General features: G+C 34.9%; 1 protein-coding gene across 1 annotated transcript in view; it reads left to right on the top strand.

The window, feature by feature from the left end:
• The window catches only part of LOC150087329 (high affinity copper uptake protein 1-like), a 78,790-nt gene extending 63,286 nt beyond the window's left edge, over positions 1-15,504 (top strand). The window contains exons 4-5 of the mRNA XM_090371994.1: positions 3,732-3,900; positions 14,003-15,504. Of these exons, the coding sequence (XP_090228120.1) occupies positions 3,732-3,900; positions 14,003-14,204 (371 nt within the window). The 3' untranslated portion in view covers positions 14,205-15,504. The remainder of the gene's footprint in view (positions 1-3,731; positions 3,901-14,002) is intronic.
• Positions 15,505-19,024: the final 3,520 nt, after the last annotated feature.

The raw sequence follows: 19,024 nt of genomic DNA, 5'->3' as shown, positions 1-19,024 counted from the left end.
TGTCAGATGAACTAATCAGACATGTGACAGAGAAGAAAAATGCATGGGATACATACCAATTAACATGTGACACAGAAGCCTATGATAGATATAAGCTGGTCTGTAATCAAGTTACAAAGGAGGTTAGGCAGGCAAAGGCAGATTACGAGAAATCTTTGGCAAAGGAGGCAAAGAAAAACAGCAAAGAGTTCTTTACTTATGTAAACTCTAGAAGGAACGGGATGAATCAGATTGGTCCACTTGATATCGATAGTTCAAGTGTTGATGATCCTGCTCAGGTAGCTAACAAACTAAATGAATATTTTGCATCGACATTCACACGAGGAGTTATTCGGGGAGGGGAATGCCAGAGGTGTATTCAACTCTGGCAGTACGATAGATAATCTTGTAATAACTGAGAGTAAAGTGGAGGAGAAATTGTTGAAGATAAACACAAGAAAGACACCTGGGGTGGATGGAATTTATCCAGTTATATTAAACAAAGGAAGTAAGCAAACCCTTAGCCATAATTATGAGAGCTTCCCTGGACTCAGGGGAGGTACCCATGGACTGGAGATGTGCAAATGTGACCCCCAAATCCACAAAGGAGGATCAAAGGAAAACACAGGTAATTACAGACCTGTTAGTTTAACTTCTCTTCCAGGGAAATTAATGGAGGTACTGGTTAAAGCTGCACTGCAGGATCATCTAGACAAGACGTCAGTTATAGCTCGGACACAGCATGGTTTTGTTAAGGCAAAGTCTTGTCTGACTAATTTGATTGGATACTGTGATGTAGTCACAAAGGAACTGGATGCAAGGAATAACTTTGATATTATATATTTGGATCTTATAAAAGCCTTTGATACTGTTGCACATACTGGTGTTTAGAAGGGATAGCATCATCATATACATCTTTCATGCATTCACAAATAACATTTTGTCAAAAATTTGATGATGGTCTAATGTTTTGTGACATCCATGTTTCATTAGGCTACTTTTCATCTCTTCTGTACTTCAATATATATCGAGCTGGACCTGCAAAAATAAAATATAGACATTTATGAAAGTATGACAAAACTACAGTTTTTATATATATCAGGCATATTAGTTGAGGCAGATAACTTGAATGCCCCCTTGTATAATATATATTTTTCAACATGCAGGAAGCCATTAATTAAATATTTTGCCTCTGTGCAGCAGAATGTTTCATTCTGATTGTCTGTGTATAACCAAACCCTTCACTGAACACAGTAGTAGATTCCTCCTGATGATATCCAAGTATCCCAATGTTTTTTTCTACTTCTGGAAGCCTTCAACTCTGAGCCAGTTAAGTTCTACTGCCACATTCCATTGAATGATTGGAATATAATCAAATCTTTGTCCTTTCAACTTCCTTTTTCAGTTTGGATCAGAGGGAAAAAATCACAAGGAGCAAGGTCAGATGAATGTGTACTGTGAGAGAGAGAATTAATAGAAATGTCTTTTGTCTACACACAGCTCTCTCCATTCAAAAATTCTTGAATGGAGAGTGCTATGTATGTAGAAGCATTACCATAATGGAGAAACTGTTCACACTTTTCAAAAAGTTGTTGGTGGGTCTTTTTTTCTCTCACTTGAGTCAGGACCTACACTGATAATTCTGAACAATACCCCAAATGTCAGAAAAAAAAATGAGCAACATTGTTTTTACATTTGACTGAAATTGCACTTCTTTTTGGTTGGGGCAAGATTGGCAACTAGGACAAATGGAATTTAAATTTAAAAGTTCAAAATTTGCTTTACTGTTTAACTTTTTTAGCTGATGGTAAATATCATTATACCGAAATATTCACATCACAAGATCTCATTTGGATGAAAAGTCTGGTTCAGTGGAAGCTGTCATTGTTTCTGAAATCCGTTAAAATGAAGTTACTGTATGTTGATATTGCATTACTGAAATAATGGTGTTGGTGCAGAAATTAAGAATTGATATTAAAACAGAAACCTGCTTTTGTCTATAAAAAACTTCATAAGTAATATATACAGGCAGTTCTCGCTTTACGAGTATTTTTTCCCCAAGTATCAACAAAATCGAAAATATGAACATTATTTGCAAAAATGAATGTTAAACATTCATAAATATCGCATTCCAAACCACCTGCATATCTATACAATACAGAGTACCCCGCTTTACGATATTAATCAGTTCCATTATCTTCCTTCATATCGTTAAAATATTGTAATGTGAACCCAATAACACATTGTTTTTTGGTAATTCGTTTCAAGATCTCGGAAGTTGAAATTTTCGCTGTATAACTAAGCTATTTACCTCTTTAAAATGTCATTTTTAAGGTCACGAACGTGACCTTAAGCCCATAAAAAAGACTGTGAGCATGGTTTGTAAATTGTATTAGTTACCAATTCAAATCATTAAAATGCACTACACTTTCATCATATGTTCTGTTATAAGAATCAATTTTAAATGCCTTTGTGATATTTTTCTAAAGCACATTTCTGGAGGTCACGACCATAAAACAATAAAAACAATTTGCACTTTCTGGTTTATTGGGCTTTTCTGTTACTGCAAGCAATTATAAACGGGTAGTAAACTTGATTTTCTTGCATTTGCAAAAATACCAATAGCTGGAATTGTGTGGCTCTTTACGTTATTATGGTAAAATGTGTTTCCTCTTTACTTCAATGATATAAAAAAACAAATTTTCGAATCTTCTTTTCATTCCTTTTTTTTAAGCTTCGTAAACTTGTTACTCCACACCAATTGTGTTAGTTGTGTGTGCCGTAAAAAAAAAAAAAATGCTTATGCATGCAATCATGAAATTTATAATTAAAAGAGAAGATTATCTTGGAAATAAACCTCTTGAAGCATTTCTGAAGAAGACGACTCCTTGTGCAACAAACCGAGTGCTGAGCCAATAATGGGTGATCAACGAGTGTGCATTTAGTCAATGATGATGGAAGAATAAACAGTTGTAAGTCGTAAATAATTTCTCTATTATTATAATTTAATTTGCTTGATTTTACAGGCTGTGTTTTCATTTCTTTTGATAAATTAATCATTGTTTAAACATAAACCAATTAGCTAACTAATTTCATTGTTGAGAACGTAACTCCTATTTTTAGCCTTATGTCTCGTAAAGCAGAAATAAATTCCTGCTTTACGAGCGCACGCTAGGAACGAATTAACTCAAAGTCGAGAACTACCTGTGTATATATATATATATATATATAATGTGAGCCAATGTCTCAAGACATAATTTATGCTTCCCAAGGGAATGCCAAATAATTATCTAGACTTTTAAAAGATGACTATTAACCAAATTTATGAAAATATTTTTATCAAAACTTTAAGGAAGTTTGGGCAACTTTTTGATGGCCATTTGGTGATAATTTGTATATCATCAGTGGTAAGCCAGACATTCAAATAAAGGATCCCTAATAAAAAAATTGTAAGTTTTGCTCAGCACAGTATAACAAGAGTGCTTGAAGTTTTTATTTTATTTAGAATCCTTTATTCAAATTCTTGTATCTAACTATCGTTTTAAGTGAGGATCCAATTATCATCAATGTCCATTTGGAAAGTGGTGAAAATTTCTTAATTTAGTATTCATATCAACTGTCAGGTTCTTCCCTGCCTCTGTGAGAAGTGGTTTAAGATTATAAAATCTGGCCTTAATTAATTTATATATTTTTGTTAAAGAGAATTTTTGATACAAACATATTTTATAATATAAATTGTTTTTATACTTTAGGAATGGTTGGATCAGTAATTGGCATTTTCTTGTTTGCCATGCTATATGAGGGCCTAAAGTACTTTAGAGAATATCTTTTCAAGAAATATTTAACATCACTACAGTTTAGTACGGTAGCTCATACAGATAATGATGGAAAACAGTACAGAGAAGTTCACAGAGTTGAACGGTTAGTATTACAATAGAATTGTATTATTTCAAAAATTAAGCTGATGCCTAATATTTCATATAACTGGATCATTTTAACCCCTTCATGGATTATCTGTTATTTGGAACTACACAAAATATCTCGGGGTACGATACCCGAACCAAACAATAATACCTCCAAATTTAGGATTGAAACATTTTCTCGAGCATTTATTTGGCTAATTTTGCATTAGCCAGATAAATGCCATCTGGCATTGCTTTCATTTTACTTATATTTACTTATTGTACAGCAATGTCAGAACAGTAGCATGCATTCCTATGTGTTGCTAGTAAGCAAAATAAAATTTGCCATCCTAAATGCTGAATACCGATAAGCATTAACCAATTAGAAAACTATGTCGAAAAATATTTCGGCGCCCTCTTGAACTGCTGCCTGTAAGCGACATTTACCTTGCCTATCCCCTTGTGGTGGCTGTGTGTCAGAATGTAATTAGTTCATGATTATTGCTTGTGTTATTTCTTGTGCATTCTACTTGATTTTTTAAATTTATTTATATAATGCATAGTGAAGAGTTTTTTTTTCTGTTCCTTTCTTTTACCTCAATCACTAATTTATTTAAAAAAATCTGTATAATTTGCAAAATTTTTGGCATCAACGAGATAACTTGCGATAACCCAAATTGGTTAATTACTCCAATTTTCTACTAAAAAATTTACAAAAAACAAAGTATACGAAGAGTATTCGCACGATGCATAAAAAGTCGATCTGTTATGGCACATTTTCAGGAAAAAAATTTCCCAGAAGGGGTTAAATCACTATCATTTTAAGTGAATTTTTATTTTTTAACAATATAGCTAGTTATAAGAATAGTGTGTGGCGCCTCTGTAGCCAGGTGAGAAAGAGCAGCAGTGCGTAGCACACGCTTCTTGATTAGACCGGGGTTCAAACCAGTCACCACCAAATAAGGAGGATGCGGAAAGGTCAAGGAATGACCACCGCATATTCCCGAAGTTGGTAATGCTCCTAAAAAAAAAAAAAAAAAAAAAACAAGAATAGTGTGCTAAGGTTCCTATTTAGGAAAAGGCTGCCCATTGTAAACACAATGGATGATGACCTCCTCCCCCCAACCTAATCAAGAACAAGACAAGATATCATCTGTTGAGTTCCCTGTCTGCCTTATCTCAGCAGACTCTAGCATGTTGCAATCTTTGGTAGCTTACTGTTCTTAATTTAATTTATACCTATTTGTTTGTATTTATAATTGTATTCCCCTGGAATTACCTTTGCTGTGGCAGGAACATTTGTATATATTTTTATACAATAAAGATTTATTTTATTTTTTTAATTTCTATCAGAATTGTATTCTAACTACAGGACATCATGGATTACTTGTTTGCTTTAAAATCCGAATCATTAAAGAGTAATTTTAATCATATTAGATTAATATGACTAGTTTGCTGTTGAAAAGTATACATAAACTAGAAGGATCTAGTTTTTGTAGGCTTTTTTTCCCTCCTTTCTATCACAGATTTTTTGGTGCACTTCTGACAGTATGGAAAAAATATGGTTTATTAACCTGGCAGTGCTGGTGTCTCCATTTCTAGCAAAAATGGTGGTGGGACACCTGACAGGCGTCCATTTTCTTTTTAATTTTTAGAAAACATTTCAGATCACCGGACCGAACCTATTGGTAACTCTCTAGGAGGCTTCCGGATCAGATAGTGTATAATCTTGTTACCTGTACTCTGCCAGATAGTGACTGGAGGGAGTCAGAGTAGTGTGTATGCGAGGAGCATTTTCGAGGCCACGTTATGTCAAGGATCTGGGTCTATTCTTACCCTGTGTACGGCATATCCAAAAATTTCATTACTTCATACAGCATGTCCCAGCCACTTTTTCTTACTATTGAATACACCATGAATTAGTAGTAGTAGTGGCATGTGATGCAAGAAAGCAAGTTATGCAGCATCAGCCAAAAAAAAAAAAAAAAAAAATCACACCATTCCCTCCAAGTGCCTGTCCAGTTCCTCCTTAAATTTATTCATCCTATCAACTTCCACAACAACAGATGGAAGTTTGTTCCAGCAATTAACCACCCGCTGGCTAAAGGCAAATTTCCGCACATCTATTCTACATCTGTCTTTTCTTAATTTGAATTTATGCCCCCTTAGGTTCATAGTCTGAAAAAGTGGAAGGATCCCATCAGAATTCAGCATGCTCAACCCATTCAAGGCCTTATACACCTCAATCAGATCACTGTGCAGATGCCTAGTCTCCAGCCACTGCAATTTGCAGAACTTAAGCCTCTCTTGGTAAGAGGATCCCTTCATTCCCCTCACCAATCTTGTTGCCCTTCTCTGTACACGCTCAAGTAAAAATACATCCTTCCTAAAATGAGGCCTCCAGACCTGTACACAGTACTCAAGGCATGGCCTGACCATTGCCTTATACAGAGGGACAATCGCCTCCTTCTCCCTGCTAGCAAAATTCCTATATATCATTGACAAAATCCCATGACCTGCCCTGGCAGCCTGTCTGCATTGCTCATAAAACTTCATATCTGATGCAAAATTACTCCCAGATCTTTTTCATTTTCTACCACCTTAAGTGTAGTACCACACAGTTGGTACGTTTCTCTGGGGTTACTTCTACCCATATGCAATACTTTGCATTTGTCAAGGTTAAACTTCAGTTGCCACTTCTTAGCCCATCTGCCCAAATTACTTAGATCCTGTTGTAGTAGCACACTGCCATTACTGTCATTAACAACCCTGCCAACCTTTGTATCATCTGCAAACTTCGACATTAAGCCTGATAACCTTCATCAATATCATTGATAAATATACAAAACAACAGTGGAGCTAACACCAAACCTTGTGGGACTCCACTAATAACGTTAGTCCACGAAGAGCAGCACCCATTGATTACCACCCTCTGTCTTCTCCCACTCAACCATCCTTTTAACCATTGTAGCAACTTACCCTTAATACCATTCTGCTCCAATTTGTACAATAGTCTTCCATGCGCAACAGTGTCAAAAGCTTTCCTGAAATCCAAATATATGATATCAAAATTATTTTTTGCATCCAGTTCCTTTGTAACCACATCATAATATCCTATCAAATTTGTCAGACAAGACTTTCCCTTAACAAACCCATGCTGTGTCTGAATTATTGCTGCAGTCTTGTCTAGATGATCCTGCAATGCATCTTTAACCAGTGACTCCATTATTTTACCCGGAACAGAAGTTAAACTAACCGTTCTGTAATTACTCATGTCACTCTTCGATCCCCTTTGTGAATTGGGGATACATTTGCACATCTCCAGTCCGTGGGAACCACCTCCCCTGAGTCAAAGGATGCTCTCATAATTATGGCTAAGGGTTTGCTTAGTTGCTTTGCCGCCTCCTTTAATATAACTGGATAGATCCTATCCACCCCAGGTGCTTTTCTTATGTTTAACTTCAACAATTTCTCCTCCACTTTGCTTTCAGTTATTAGTATTAGTAACGGCCGCATGGTGCAAGAAAGCCTATGGCTTATGCTGCACCAGCCAAAAAAAAAAAAATCATTACAAAATCATTAAGTATTCTGCTACAATTTGATAACCTTCTGCCATTTTGAAACCTTAATAATTCCTCATGTGTGAAGGTAGATAATTCAGTTTGTTTCCTATCTGAGCAGGATCATCAACAGTCGAACCATCGATGTCAAGTGGACCAATCAGATTCATCCCCTTCCTTTTAAAATTTATATAAGTAAAGAAATCCTTGCTGTTTTTCTTAGCATCTTTTGCAAGCTTATCTGCAAAAAGATCTAAACCTCCCAAGCACTTCCTAATTCATTTCACAAATATACGTGGTCTCAATTCTAATCTCAATGATGTACATTTCCACTTGCAGTCTGCCAAACCCCACATACTTTTTCTGACAGAATCTCAGTTATTGGTTGATTCAACTACTGCTCATCTCAGATGTTCGCTGTATGATTCCTTTCGCCTCAAAGGTGGTACTTCTGCATATGTCCGTTCTGATATTCCCTGTCAGAGACTTGGCAATTTGGAATCTCCTCTCTTTGATCTTCTCTGGCTTCAAATCTCTCTACCTCATTGCGTCAAATTCATCTTTTGTCTCTACTGTTCTCCCAATTCCACTAATCACTTGGAGCTCTTTGACTTCCTCTCTTTGCAACTTGACTTTCTCCAGTCCAACTTTCCTAACAGTGAGGTAATTTTCCTTGGTGATCTTAATGTTCACAACTCCAGCTGGCTTCCGTTTTCTAGTCACACCGACCCAGCTGGTCGAGATGCTGAGGCTTTTGTAATTACTAATGACCTTGCACAGATTATTCATTTACCTACAAGAATACCGGATAATCCTAATCATACAGCCAAGGCACCCCCCTCCCCCCCATACTTCTCCTTCAACCTATGCATGGTACTAAGTACTATAGGTTTTGATACCTTTTCGTGTTTGGGGTTTTCATAAAAAAATGCTTGATCTTTTTCTCACAAACAACCCTTCTAAGTACACGGTGAGATGTCCTTTAGGCACTTCAGATCACAATTTGGTGATTGTCTCTTCTCCAATGGAACTTTTATCTCATAGCTATTCCCAACCTCCTGTTGTTTGGCATTACAAGAATGCAAAATGGAATGACTTGCGAGACTTATTTTCTTCTTTTCCTTGGTCAGATTACAAGTTTCAAACCTTCTGATGTCAACGTTTGCTCAGATCGTGTCAGTGAAATTATTCTTGCAGGAATGGAATCCTTTATCCCACACTCCACTTTAAAATCTCGTCCTTTAATTAAACCTTGGTTTTCCAATAAATATGCTAAGGCTGTTCAAGAGAAGAATGTTGCATATCGTAATTGGCTTGTTTCTAATTCTCCAGTTTCATTTTCTGCCTACACCAAAGCTCGCAACAATTGTAAAGCAGTTATTAATCAGTCCAAAATAGAGTTTGAACAGGCTAAGAGTAGAAAACTTGCTTCTTGCCCTAATGGTAGCCGAGCATTCTGGTCTCTTGCCAGAGCTTTTGGCCACAACTTTTGCCCATCTCTACTCCCACCTCTGTCAAAACCAGATGGATCTGTTGTCACTTCAGCCAAGGATAAAGCTGATCTGCTAGCATCCAATTTTTCTTCCAACTCATGTATTAATAATCTTGGTAAAACATCTCCCATCATTCCCAACACGTTCCATTCGATGTCCCCTGTGGTCTTCCGTCAAAAGGATGTCAGAAGGATTTTGACGAATCTCGATGCTAAGAAAGCTCCAGGTCCTGATGCTATTTCTCCACTTGTTCTCAAAACCTGTGCTCCTGAATTTACTCCTATTCTTTGCCGCCTTTTTTCACTTTCTTATTCCAAAGGTGTTTTTCCTTCTACTTGGAAATTTGCTCATATTCAGCCAGTTCCTAAAAAGGGTGACAAATCCCTCCCATCCAGTTATCGTCCCATTGCAATTACTTCTACTCTTTCTAAAGTAATGGAGAAATCAATTAACCGCCAACTCTTAAACTACCTAGAAACCTTCCATCTGATCAACGATCGCCAGTATGGATTCCGTCATTGTCGATCCACTGGTGATATTCTGGCTTGTGTTACCCATTTATGGACTAATTCGATGGAAAGGTTCGGTGAAACACAAGAAGTTGCTCTTGACATCTCAAAGGCTTTTGATCGTGTTTGGCATAAAGGTCTTCTAAACAAGCTTCCATCTTATGGTTTGCCAACTCTTTAGTAATTGGTTATCCAGTTTTCTCTCTGATCGCTCACTGAGGGTGATGGTAGATGGCTCTCTGTCTTCTAACTTCTCCACTAATGCCGGTGTCCCCCAAGGTTCAGTTCTTTCCCCTACTCTTTTCCTCTTGTATATTAATGACCTTCTTCCATTGACTGGAAATCTTATCCATAGTTTTGCCAATGATAGCACATTGCATTCCACTTTCCATTTTGAGAAACCTTGCCCTGCTCAATCAGCTTCAACTTCTCGAAAATCTGCTACCAATTCCTTAAATGCAGATCTTCAGGTAATTCTCCAGTGGGGCAAAGACAACTTAGTTGATTTCAATCCTTCTAAAACTCAGTCTGGTCTTATATCTCGCAAAAAGGATTCTTCTGCTCCTGTGCTTATCTTTAGTGATACTCCGATTTCTAGGAAAAATGATATATCTCTTTTGGGGATTACCCTGACTTCTAATCTCTCTCTCTTGGCACAAGCACATTACAAATATTGCTTCCTCTGCATCTAAAAAACTTGGTTTTCTCTTTCGCTCTTGGCGGTACTTTTCTTCCAAACAGCTGCTCACTCTGTATAAATCACAAATCTGCCCTGCCGTGGAATATTGTTCCCACATGCGGGGTGGTGCCCCCAAAACCTCTCTCAGGCTTCTTGATTCCATTCAGAAGAGGGCAGTTAGGTTAATCAATGATTCATCTCTAATAGAGTCTCTCCACTCGCTCTCTCATAGACGTACTGTTTCTGCTGCATGCCTCTTCTACAGATACCTCCATGGGCACTGTTCTTCTGAATTGGCTTCTATAATTCCCGCTCTCTCTTTCAAAATGGTCCAAACACGTGCCGCCACCAACCATCATCCATTTACTGTCCAACTTCAAACTCACTGAACCAACTTTTCATCTTCCTCGTTTATTCATTCAACTGTCATTTTCTGGAACAACCTTCCTTCATACATATTTCCTGAAAATTAGAGTCTACAGAAGTTCAAGTCCAGTGTCAACAAATATCTTCTTTCGTCTTCTCAACCTCCAACCCAAGCGCGGTACTAAGTACTATCGGTTCTAATACCTCTCGTGTTTGGGGTTTACATAAAAAAAAAAAAAAAAAAAAAATTTGAATTCTATTTGAACAATGCCAATATTTCATATTTTCTTAATGATGACGTTAAGAAAATCTTAATTTTTAAAATATGCTCTGTGTTTTATGTCATTTATTTTCAAAAAATATATTCTGCTGAAAATTAGAAAAATGTTTTATACATGAAATAGAAGCATCAGTCTTCCATTTTTCAATTTAAATGACTTCAGAATGCAAAAATTCACATATGCATATATTCCTGCTTATTATATATAAATATTATTAAAGAACTAAAAAAACATATTATATATATTTTTTGGTACTATTAGTTACTTCCTTTTTCAGGTTTATTTCAAATTTGGCTCCCTTCACAGTTGGTAAAATTTGAAACTGTTGCTTCTTGGGGGGGGGGGGAGAGACCATTTTGAAAGAATATTGGGTTTCTTGTTATTATCATCTTTACTCTGTGAAAACAGTAATAAATCTTTCAAAAACAACTAGGATAAGATGGTAAATGTTAATTGAACTAATGGGAGAGTGAAAACAAGTAACCTGAATTTTTAAACACAGTGTCACCACTTGTCCAGTACCATGCCACTCTTCAAGCAAAAATCCAAACAGTGGTAGGATACGTGACAGGTTCTCATATGCAATTTCTATATAAAAAACCATAAGAAAATCACTTCAGAAACTATGACAGTAAAATTGATTACATTTAGGAAAGTATAAAATATTTTACATTTTTAATCATTGATTAACAGTTAATGTGAGAACATTACATTTGAAAGACACCTGTAAGGTACCCTGCCACCACCGTCAGGTTAAAAAAGCACTGGAGTAATTTTTTCCTCTCACTCCTGCAAGACAGTTAAAGGTGAAATAGCCAGATAGGAATGCATTTCTGGAATTCATTACAACTAAGCATTAGGAATTGTAGTACTTATATTATTGTCAGCTGATCAATATCTTTTAGATTTTTCATTATATGAACTCTGAGTGGTTTACAAACAGCTTTGTGGTTTGGTCATTCGACTGTTTTTCATCATTTTTGATTCCTTTCAAGCTGACAAATCAGCCTTAGAAAACAATTACACAATTCATTGAAAATATGCTGATGCCTCATGACACCATCATTATTGTTAGTTAGTGTTGCTTTGGTGATGATTTAAATGGGCAAACTCAATTCATAAGCTAGAGCGATTAATAGATTTGAAGTTGTAACATTCATTAGATTGTACAGCACACAAATCACCTTGACAGCACAATGTTAGTAGAATACTAATGCTTTTCTACCCTATGTATAAAAACATTTAAGTCTGCTGCAAATGTTGTGTATAATACTGACCAGTTTATCATCCATCAACCTGTTAACTTTTAAGTTCTTTTATTAATCTTTGTTGCTTTTTAACATGAAGGAGGACACATTCCTGGGCAAGTATGGTCACATTACACTAGAAATGAAAACCTGCAGAATAAAAGGTTTTTTTTTTTTTTTTTTTTTATGGCTAATTGAACAATTATGGAAAACTATTCTCAGATGTTTATTGTGGCTGTATTCATTAATCAAAATCAGAAGAAATTCACAGGACATTTAAAAAATTACAATTTTAATATTTTATTAGTTTTTGACAAAAATAAAAAGATGGAATAAAGCTATGTTATTGCAAAAAAATGGGTAAACTATGTTATAATGGAGAAAGGGCCAAATCATGTCAAAAATACAGATTTTTCTATTATAAACCTGAAGAGTTGGCAGTTATGCTTATGGACAATAAAAAACCATCTAGGTCACATTATTTATCAGATTTCCTTTCACAGCTCTCTGTCAGCTATTTTGTTAAGAGATAAAATTTTACTTTACTGTAAATAACTTTGAGATATCCTTTATGTTTCACTCAGTTTGACTTTAGACTAAAACACAGTGAGGATTATTAATTCTTTCTATACAGGATGACCAATTCCTCATTGTTTTCCCATTTTTGCAGTTTTTTTTTGGTGAATAGAGTTTTCAGTGGACCACAAGAGATAGCACCATTCTGAAAGCAGTCATTGACTATACTCTAGTACAGCAACGTTTAAGAGTGTTAACAGCTTCACTGTTGCAGTTGCCATGTGGTACTCAATCGGTCAATATTCATTTATTGAGCAGCATTCCACAAAGTGTCAGCCACAGTCAAGTTGTATAAGAAAATCAGATACATAGATCTGGTAAGGAAGCTTACCAAGTGTCTGTAGGTGGTTGCACAGTTAGAAGATGTGTGAACAAGTAGGCCTTGGGCATGAGAGAGAGAGATAAATGGAGATAACATGAGTGACAAAGTATTATGCAACAGAGGCAGATTATGCTGCCATCTACTGTAGCATGCACATTTTCCTGTTGGTGAATAAAAACTTGAAGATATCCTCTGATGCCTGGAAATTGTTTCATATAATCTGTTCACAGAATAAAATTATTTTTGTAAAGGTGACTTGTGAATACCCAGTATAATAGGCTCTCCAAAATATTGTAGTTTTAAATGTTTTTTTTTTTCACCGATCGGGCGAATAAGTTCTGGGACCGGAAGTGGCTTGAGAGTTTGCGGATCTGTTCCACAGTGAACATTAATAGAGATAGAGGAATGCGGATCCATCCCCTCTTTGAGGCTACTATCCTCAGAAGGGATGAACGGTTCCACATGACCCACTCTCGAGCCACTTCCGATTCCGTAACACAAGAGAACGGAACACGTGGGAATGAAACACGTGATGAGTACCGTGAACCTGCTGGTATTTAAAGACGCACTGCAGAACAAAGAAAATACCGCTGAAGAAGAAGGCAGGAGCCTTCGAAAGCTTTGGTTTGATCGATTTTAATTTAGTATATTTTAATGTATTTTATTGTTCTTAACCCAGTATATTTTAATGTATATTTTATATGTATATTTCATATATTTTAGTTGTAAAGTTAAATATAATTTATTGTAAATACAGACAAATATAACTTATTATAAATACATAGTTATCAAGATTCCAGTTTTCGTTTTCTTTGTGTTTTATTTCTACATAAGGTTGGTGAAAAACATTTAAAACTACAATATGAACATACCCAACCTCAGAGGCCTGTTTGAAGAAGGCTCTCCAAAATGCAAATTCATTATTCACAACCCTGTATTTTCATGTATTGTGACCTTTAGATTAGAATCATTAAGGATATATGTTTCTAACTGACTTTTATATTTCATATGATTGTTTAAGCTTTATCCATCCTAACAGGTATTTAACAATATGAAAATTTAATTTTTTTTTATTTTTTTTATTTCAGCCACAAGATGCTAAGCTGGCCTCATGCTATTCAAACAGGACTTCATATCATTCAGATGATAATTAGTTATTTCTTAATGTTGATTTTTATGACATATAATGTATGGCTGTGCATTGCTGTTGTGTTAGGATCCGGTACTGGATATTTCTTATTTGGCTGGAAGAAGGCATCAGTAGTGGATGTAACAGAACATTGTCACTAACCTAACTGTTGTATAGTAAAATATCGGGAGTGGGGACCAACATGTGTGTGCAATAAGTTCGTAATCCTTTGAAGCGTTTAAAAAACAGTTCATCATAACTTGAAGAGGGTCAAGCAGTTTTAATTAGATTAACTGAACAATAGACAAGTTTCAAAAGTTGATCTACCTATTAGAATAAAAATGCTTGTTGATATCATGGATTATAATATATCCTGGATTTACGGCCATCACATTATAAAAGCTAGTACATGTAATTTATGTTCTGGCCAGCACTCAGTTTGTTATTTATCAAAAAGGGGGGTATCAAAAAGTTCGTACCCTTACCTAGAAATAATAGCCCTAGAAAGGTGAAACTTCACGGGAACTTTAATCCTTTTCCATGTACTCTCCATGTATAGTAACACATTTCTCCCATCTATAGATCAGTTGTTTAATGCCATGATCATAGAAGCCAGCACTTTTTGCCTGAAACCATGATTATTTCACTTCATTGATGACTTCCTGAGATGAATCAAAGCGGCATCCATGCAATGGTTTCTTCATTTCTCAAAACAAGAAGTCTGACGGTACTAGGTCAGGAGAATAGGGCGGGTGCTGCAGTAGTTCGAAGCCACACTGAGCAACAAAGTTGGTGGTGGCAACAGCCGTATGAGCTGGTGCATTGTCTGACAGAAGACTGACGCTTTTGGTTAGCATTCCACACCTTTTTACCTTAAAAGCATAGAGTAACTTTTTCAAAAGATTTCTGTAATATTCTCCAGTAAGTGTGGAACCACGAGGTAGGTAATCTGTCAGGATAACCCCTTTTCTGTCCCAAAACACAGCAGACAACATCACCTTCTTCACAGATGGGGTGGTCTTTGCCTTTTTGGGAGGTGGAGAGGAGTCACATGTCTGTCACTCAGCACCAGCTGCTCAACCTTTGCAACTAACTCACTGTGGATGTTGATGGCCTTCCTTCTCTTGACTTGTAAAATACACGTAAAACACACTGGAACTCCCATTTCCACTTTTTTTACAGTGTCATAGGATGGACAATTCTGCCTATACACAGCTTTTATTTCTTCATCAATTTCCTGAGCTTTCTTGCCCTGAAAATGCATGAACTTGATCACTGCTTTATACTCCACATTGTCAACCATAGTGTCCTTCCTCAAGATTGCGAGCTCCACCTCTGGTGTATGATCACCTACGGGAATGAAATTTCACATGTTAATTATTGAATATGTAGACAACTTATATTAAAAACTGCATCTTCCTGCTGATGTTTTATCTAGGTCAGGGTATGAACTTTTTGATACCCCCCTGGTATAGTTAATTTTTAAAAAAATTATTAATTTTAATATTAATGGAATGTTTCATATTCCAAAAACCTGCTGAGATTGTTGAAATAGTAATTAATATAGTATACCTTTTTTATATATATATATATACCTGATAATTGATTAAACCAATTAATTGAATTAAAAACTCCTTCAGACTCTTAAAATTCTGTTAATTTTATTAGTGACTGGATTAGGAATTTTCTTCAACCATTATGTGTAAAGTTCTGCTATGTTTTCTTTTATCAGGGTGTGGCCCACTTAGTTTTGTTATTTGTTTAATCATGCCAATTCAGTAAAAAGTTAATAGAACTTTAAGAGAAATATCTGTAGAACAAATATATTTGTTCAGTGTTTATTATTACACATTAATTACTATTTCGACATCATGTATGACTAATGTATGACCCCAGTCTGTACAGTCAGTGCTACTGTAACATTTTCTGTATTCTGACCTGCATCATACCATTCTCAGAGTATATCAGATTTCATTTCAGTATTTTTTCATATTAAAATCAACTATATGAATTTAAAGTACAATTAATTTAAATATAAAATTTAAAAATTTCTGTTATGCTATAATTTTGTTATAGGATTTAAAAAGAATTACTAGGTATAATTAAACATTGCACTTTAACTATCTGTGCCATAGAGCTAAATAAAAGTTGATTCAGCCAACACACAGTAAACTAGTCGTACATTTTTCAGAACAAGCGAGGGTATGCAGTGATTGTTCAAAAACAAAACTTCTGTTATGCAGTTCTTTATCTGAATATTCATTTATCTTGACAATTAAAAAAATCTACTTTAGAAGGACAGAAAAAAAAGAATCAGTGGACTGAACTTCTGGGAAAGTGAAAACAACACTAATTTATGACATGCCTGGAATGAAATTGAAGATGATGCTTAACTTAATGTTAATATAGTATATATCATACCATTGTATTTTTCACATAAATGAATGAAAGAAAAAGGGATGTTATTCTAATTTAATGTGAACTCAAATAGGAAACACTGTATTCCTACTGTTGTTATTTACTATTTATAAGGTTTAATAAATGGAAATTAATTCCCTACTTTTTTTTTTGTTTCAATAAGAGAAAGAAATGCTTTCAGTAGTTGTTAGTAGTTAATTGATTATTCATATTTCAAAAACAACCTGTAAATATGCTGAATAAGCTTTGTAAATTAATAATTTTAATTTTTTTTTCAAAACATATGTTAATATTTTAATTTTGTAAATATAATAAGTAACTGTATCTTGTTTTTGAAGAATCAGGATTTACTGAATGTAAATGTCTCAAGACTTTTCTTGATAATTATTGTAAATACACTCAAATTTTTTTAAGGATATAAAGTCTTGTAAATATGCAGTTATACAGCTGTTGGTCAGAGAAATTATTCCAGCATGTTACTTTGAAACCATTTCATAAAAAAAAAAAAAAAAACAGCATTTTTATTTTATAGTAATATATTAAAATTAATATCCTGTACAGTTTTTAGCTAGTTGTAACTTAGAATAACAGGCCTTTTAACCTTACAATAGCAAAGATAATGAAAAAAAAAAATTATGAACATTTTAATAGCCTCTGATATATTTAAAAATAGTGTTATGTAATGAAGATACACTAAACTTTTTTTTTAACAAACTTTTGAGTAACTTGTGTTTATTTTATTTGTTTTGCAAATATAAATTTTCAGAATTCACTACTTAAAATATACTGTAGTAAGTAAAGCTGTCCAAGCACAACTTTCAAAATTTCTGAAGGTTTACAGATGGAATTATTACAATAATAGTATAAGTAGAATAGCCGACCGGGCTAGCCGAGTGGGTAAAGTACCTGCCCGGCAACCCAAAGGTCGCGGGTTCGATTCCCGCCTCGGGCTTGGATCAAAGTACTGCAAAAACCTTGGGAGGTGCAATATGGCCACAGAAGCCGATGCGCCAACAACTACCAAATCAAAAAAAAAAAAAAAAAAAAAAAAAAAATAAGTAGAATAAAATATTCTGAGATAATCTGAATAGACAGACGGACCTCTCTCTCTCTCTCTCTCTCTCTCTCTCTCTCTCTCTCTGTGTGTGTGTGTGTGTGTGTGTGCACACGCACATGCACAAAGTCTGACCTAAAAGAAGAGTGACTCAGCACCTTATGCATCATTTTCTTAAGCTGCTGAGTTGAATTTACACAACCAAAATAGTGAAAATATGTTATACACTACAATAACTGAAACACAGGATGGGCTTATAAGGCTGTGATGTTTTATTTCTTGTCAGTTTATTCTTACAGATACTTATTTATTATTATTATTTTTTAATGCTTTTGGATACTAAATTTTTACAGGAATAATGGAAAAGAGATCAAAAATAATGGGGAAGTGTGGCAAACTTCCTAGATTTGATAGACCAAGAGTGATTATAAATGAAGGTAATACTGCTAATCTATGGGAAGACATTCTAAGAAATCCATAAAAGGCAACTCAGGCTTTCCACTTAACTGAAGATATCAGGAACTTTTATTATGTAGATCTTAGTGTGAACTCTATTCAAATTCTGTACAAATGGATGGAATTGACAGAAAATTTTTAATCACTATATGACAACAGAAATTTTTAAAAAATTGTTTGATTTAAGTAGTTAGTTTTAAAATTAAAGGACATGTTAATCTCGATAATTCTGAATATTGGGCAGCTGAAAATTCTCATGTTAAAAAAAAAATCTCGTTTGTAGGGGGGAATAACATATCATGGTGTGCTTCAATGTGCAATTACTACTGACTTGTGTACAGGCACATTAATATTATTTTTATTTATCTTTGACTTCAAGAGAAGCTGCTTACTACATGCAGGAAGATGACTCCCTTGTTATTCTTTTATGACAACACCTCGATCAAAAATTTCCTGAAAAGGAAATGACTATTGCAGATCTACTGAATGGCTGTTGAAGTCATCAAATTTATAAAAAACACACTACAAAGTATTTTAAGATTTTTTGTTAAGCAATGAAAAATTAACAGCAAAAAATATTGAAATGATTAATATTAACAACTATACTGTTTGATCAAAATATTCCTCTACAAGAGTTTACACTTCCTTGCACACACACACACACTGCATTCTGTCGATTAATTTTACAATAGTCTTGACTATGTGTCTCAGTGTCCTGACTTAACATTATTCCAAACAATCTGTAAGGTTATCCATAAATTTCATAAAGATGGGCAGACTTCACAGACTTGATGATCTAGATGATTCCATAAAAGCTCTATTGGGTATAAGTTGGGTGGAGTTTCCATACCATAATTTGCAATATCCCCTCCTCTTGTTTAAGTTGCTGTGAAGTCCCTGCACAGTTTAGAGCTGTGCTTTGGGTCATTATCTTGTAATATAAAATTTCTTCCACAAAGTCAAAGTCCAGAGGATATTGCATTATGTTCAAGAATGTTTTTATAGCCTTTTTTTTTCTTAAGATTCCTTCAGTTCTATAATGTCACCCAATCC

This window comes from Mastigoproctus giganteus, chromosome 4 (assembly GCF_048544385.1).
Source record: "Mastigoproctus giganteus isolate SK-2022 chromosome 4, ASM4854438v1, whole genome shotgun sequence".
NCBI classification, from domain to species: Eukaryota; Metazoa; Arthropoda; class Arachnida; order Uropygi; family Thelyphonidae; genus Mastigoproctus; species Mastigoproctus giganteus.
Note: the sequence above shows the minus strand (reverse complement) of the source record. Positions and strands in the feature narration are given on the sequence as shown.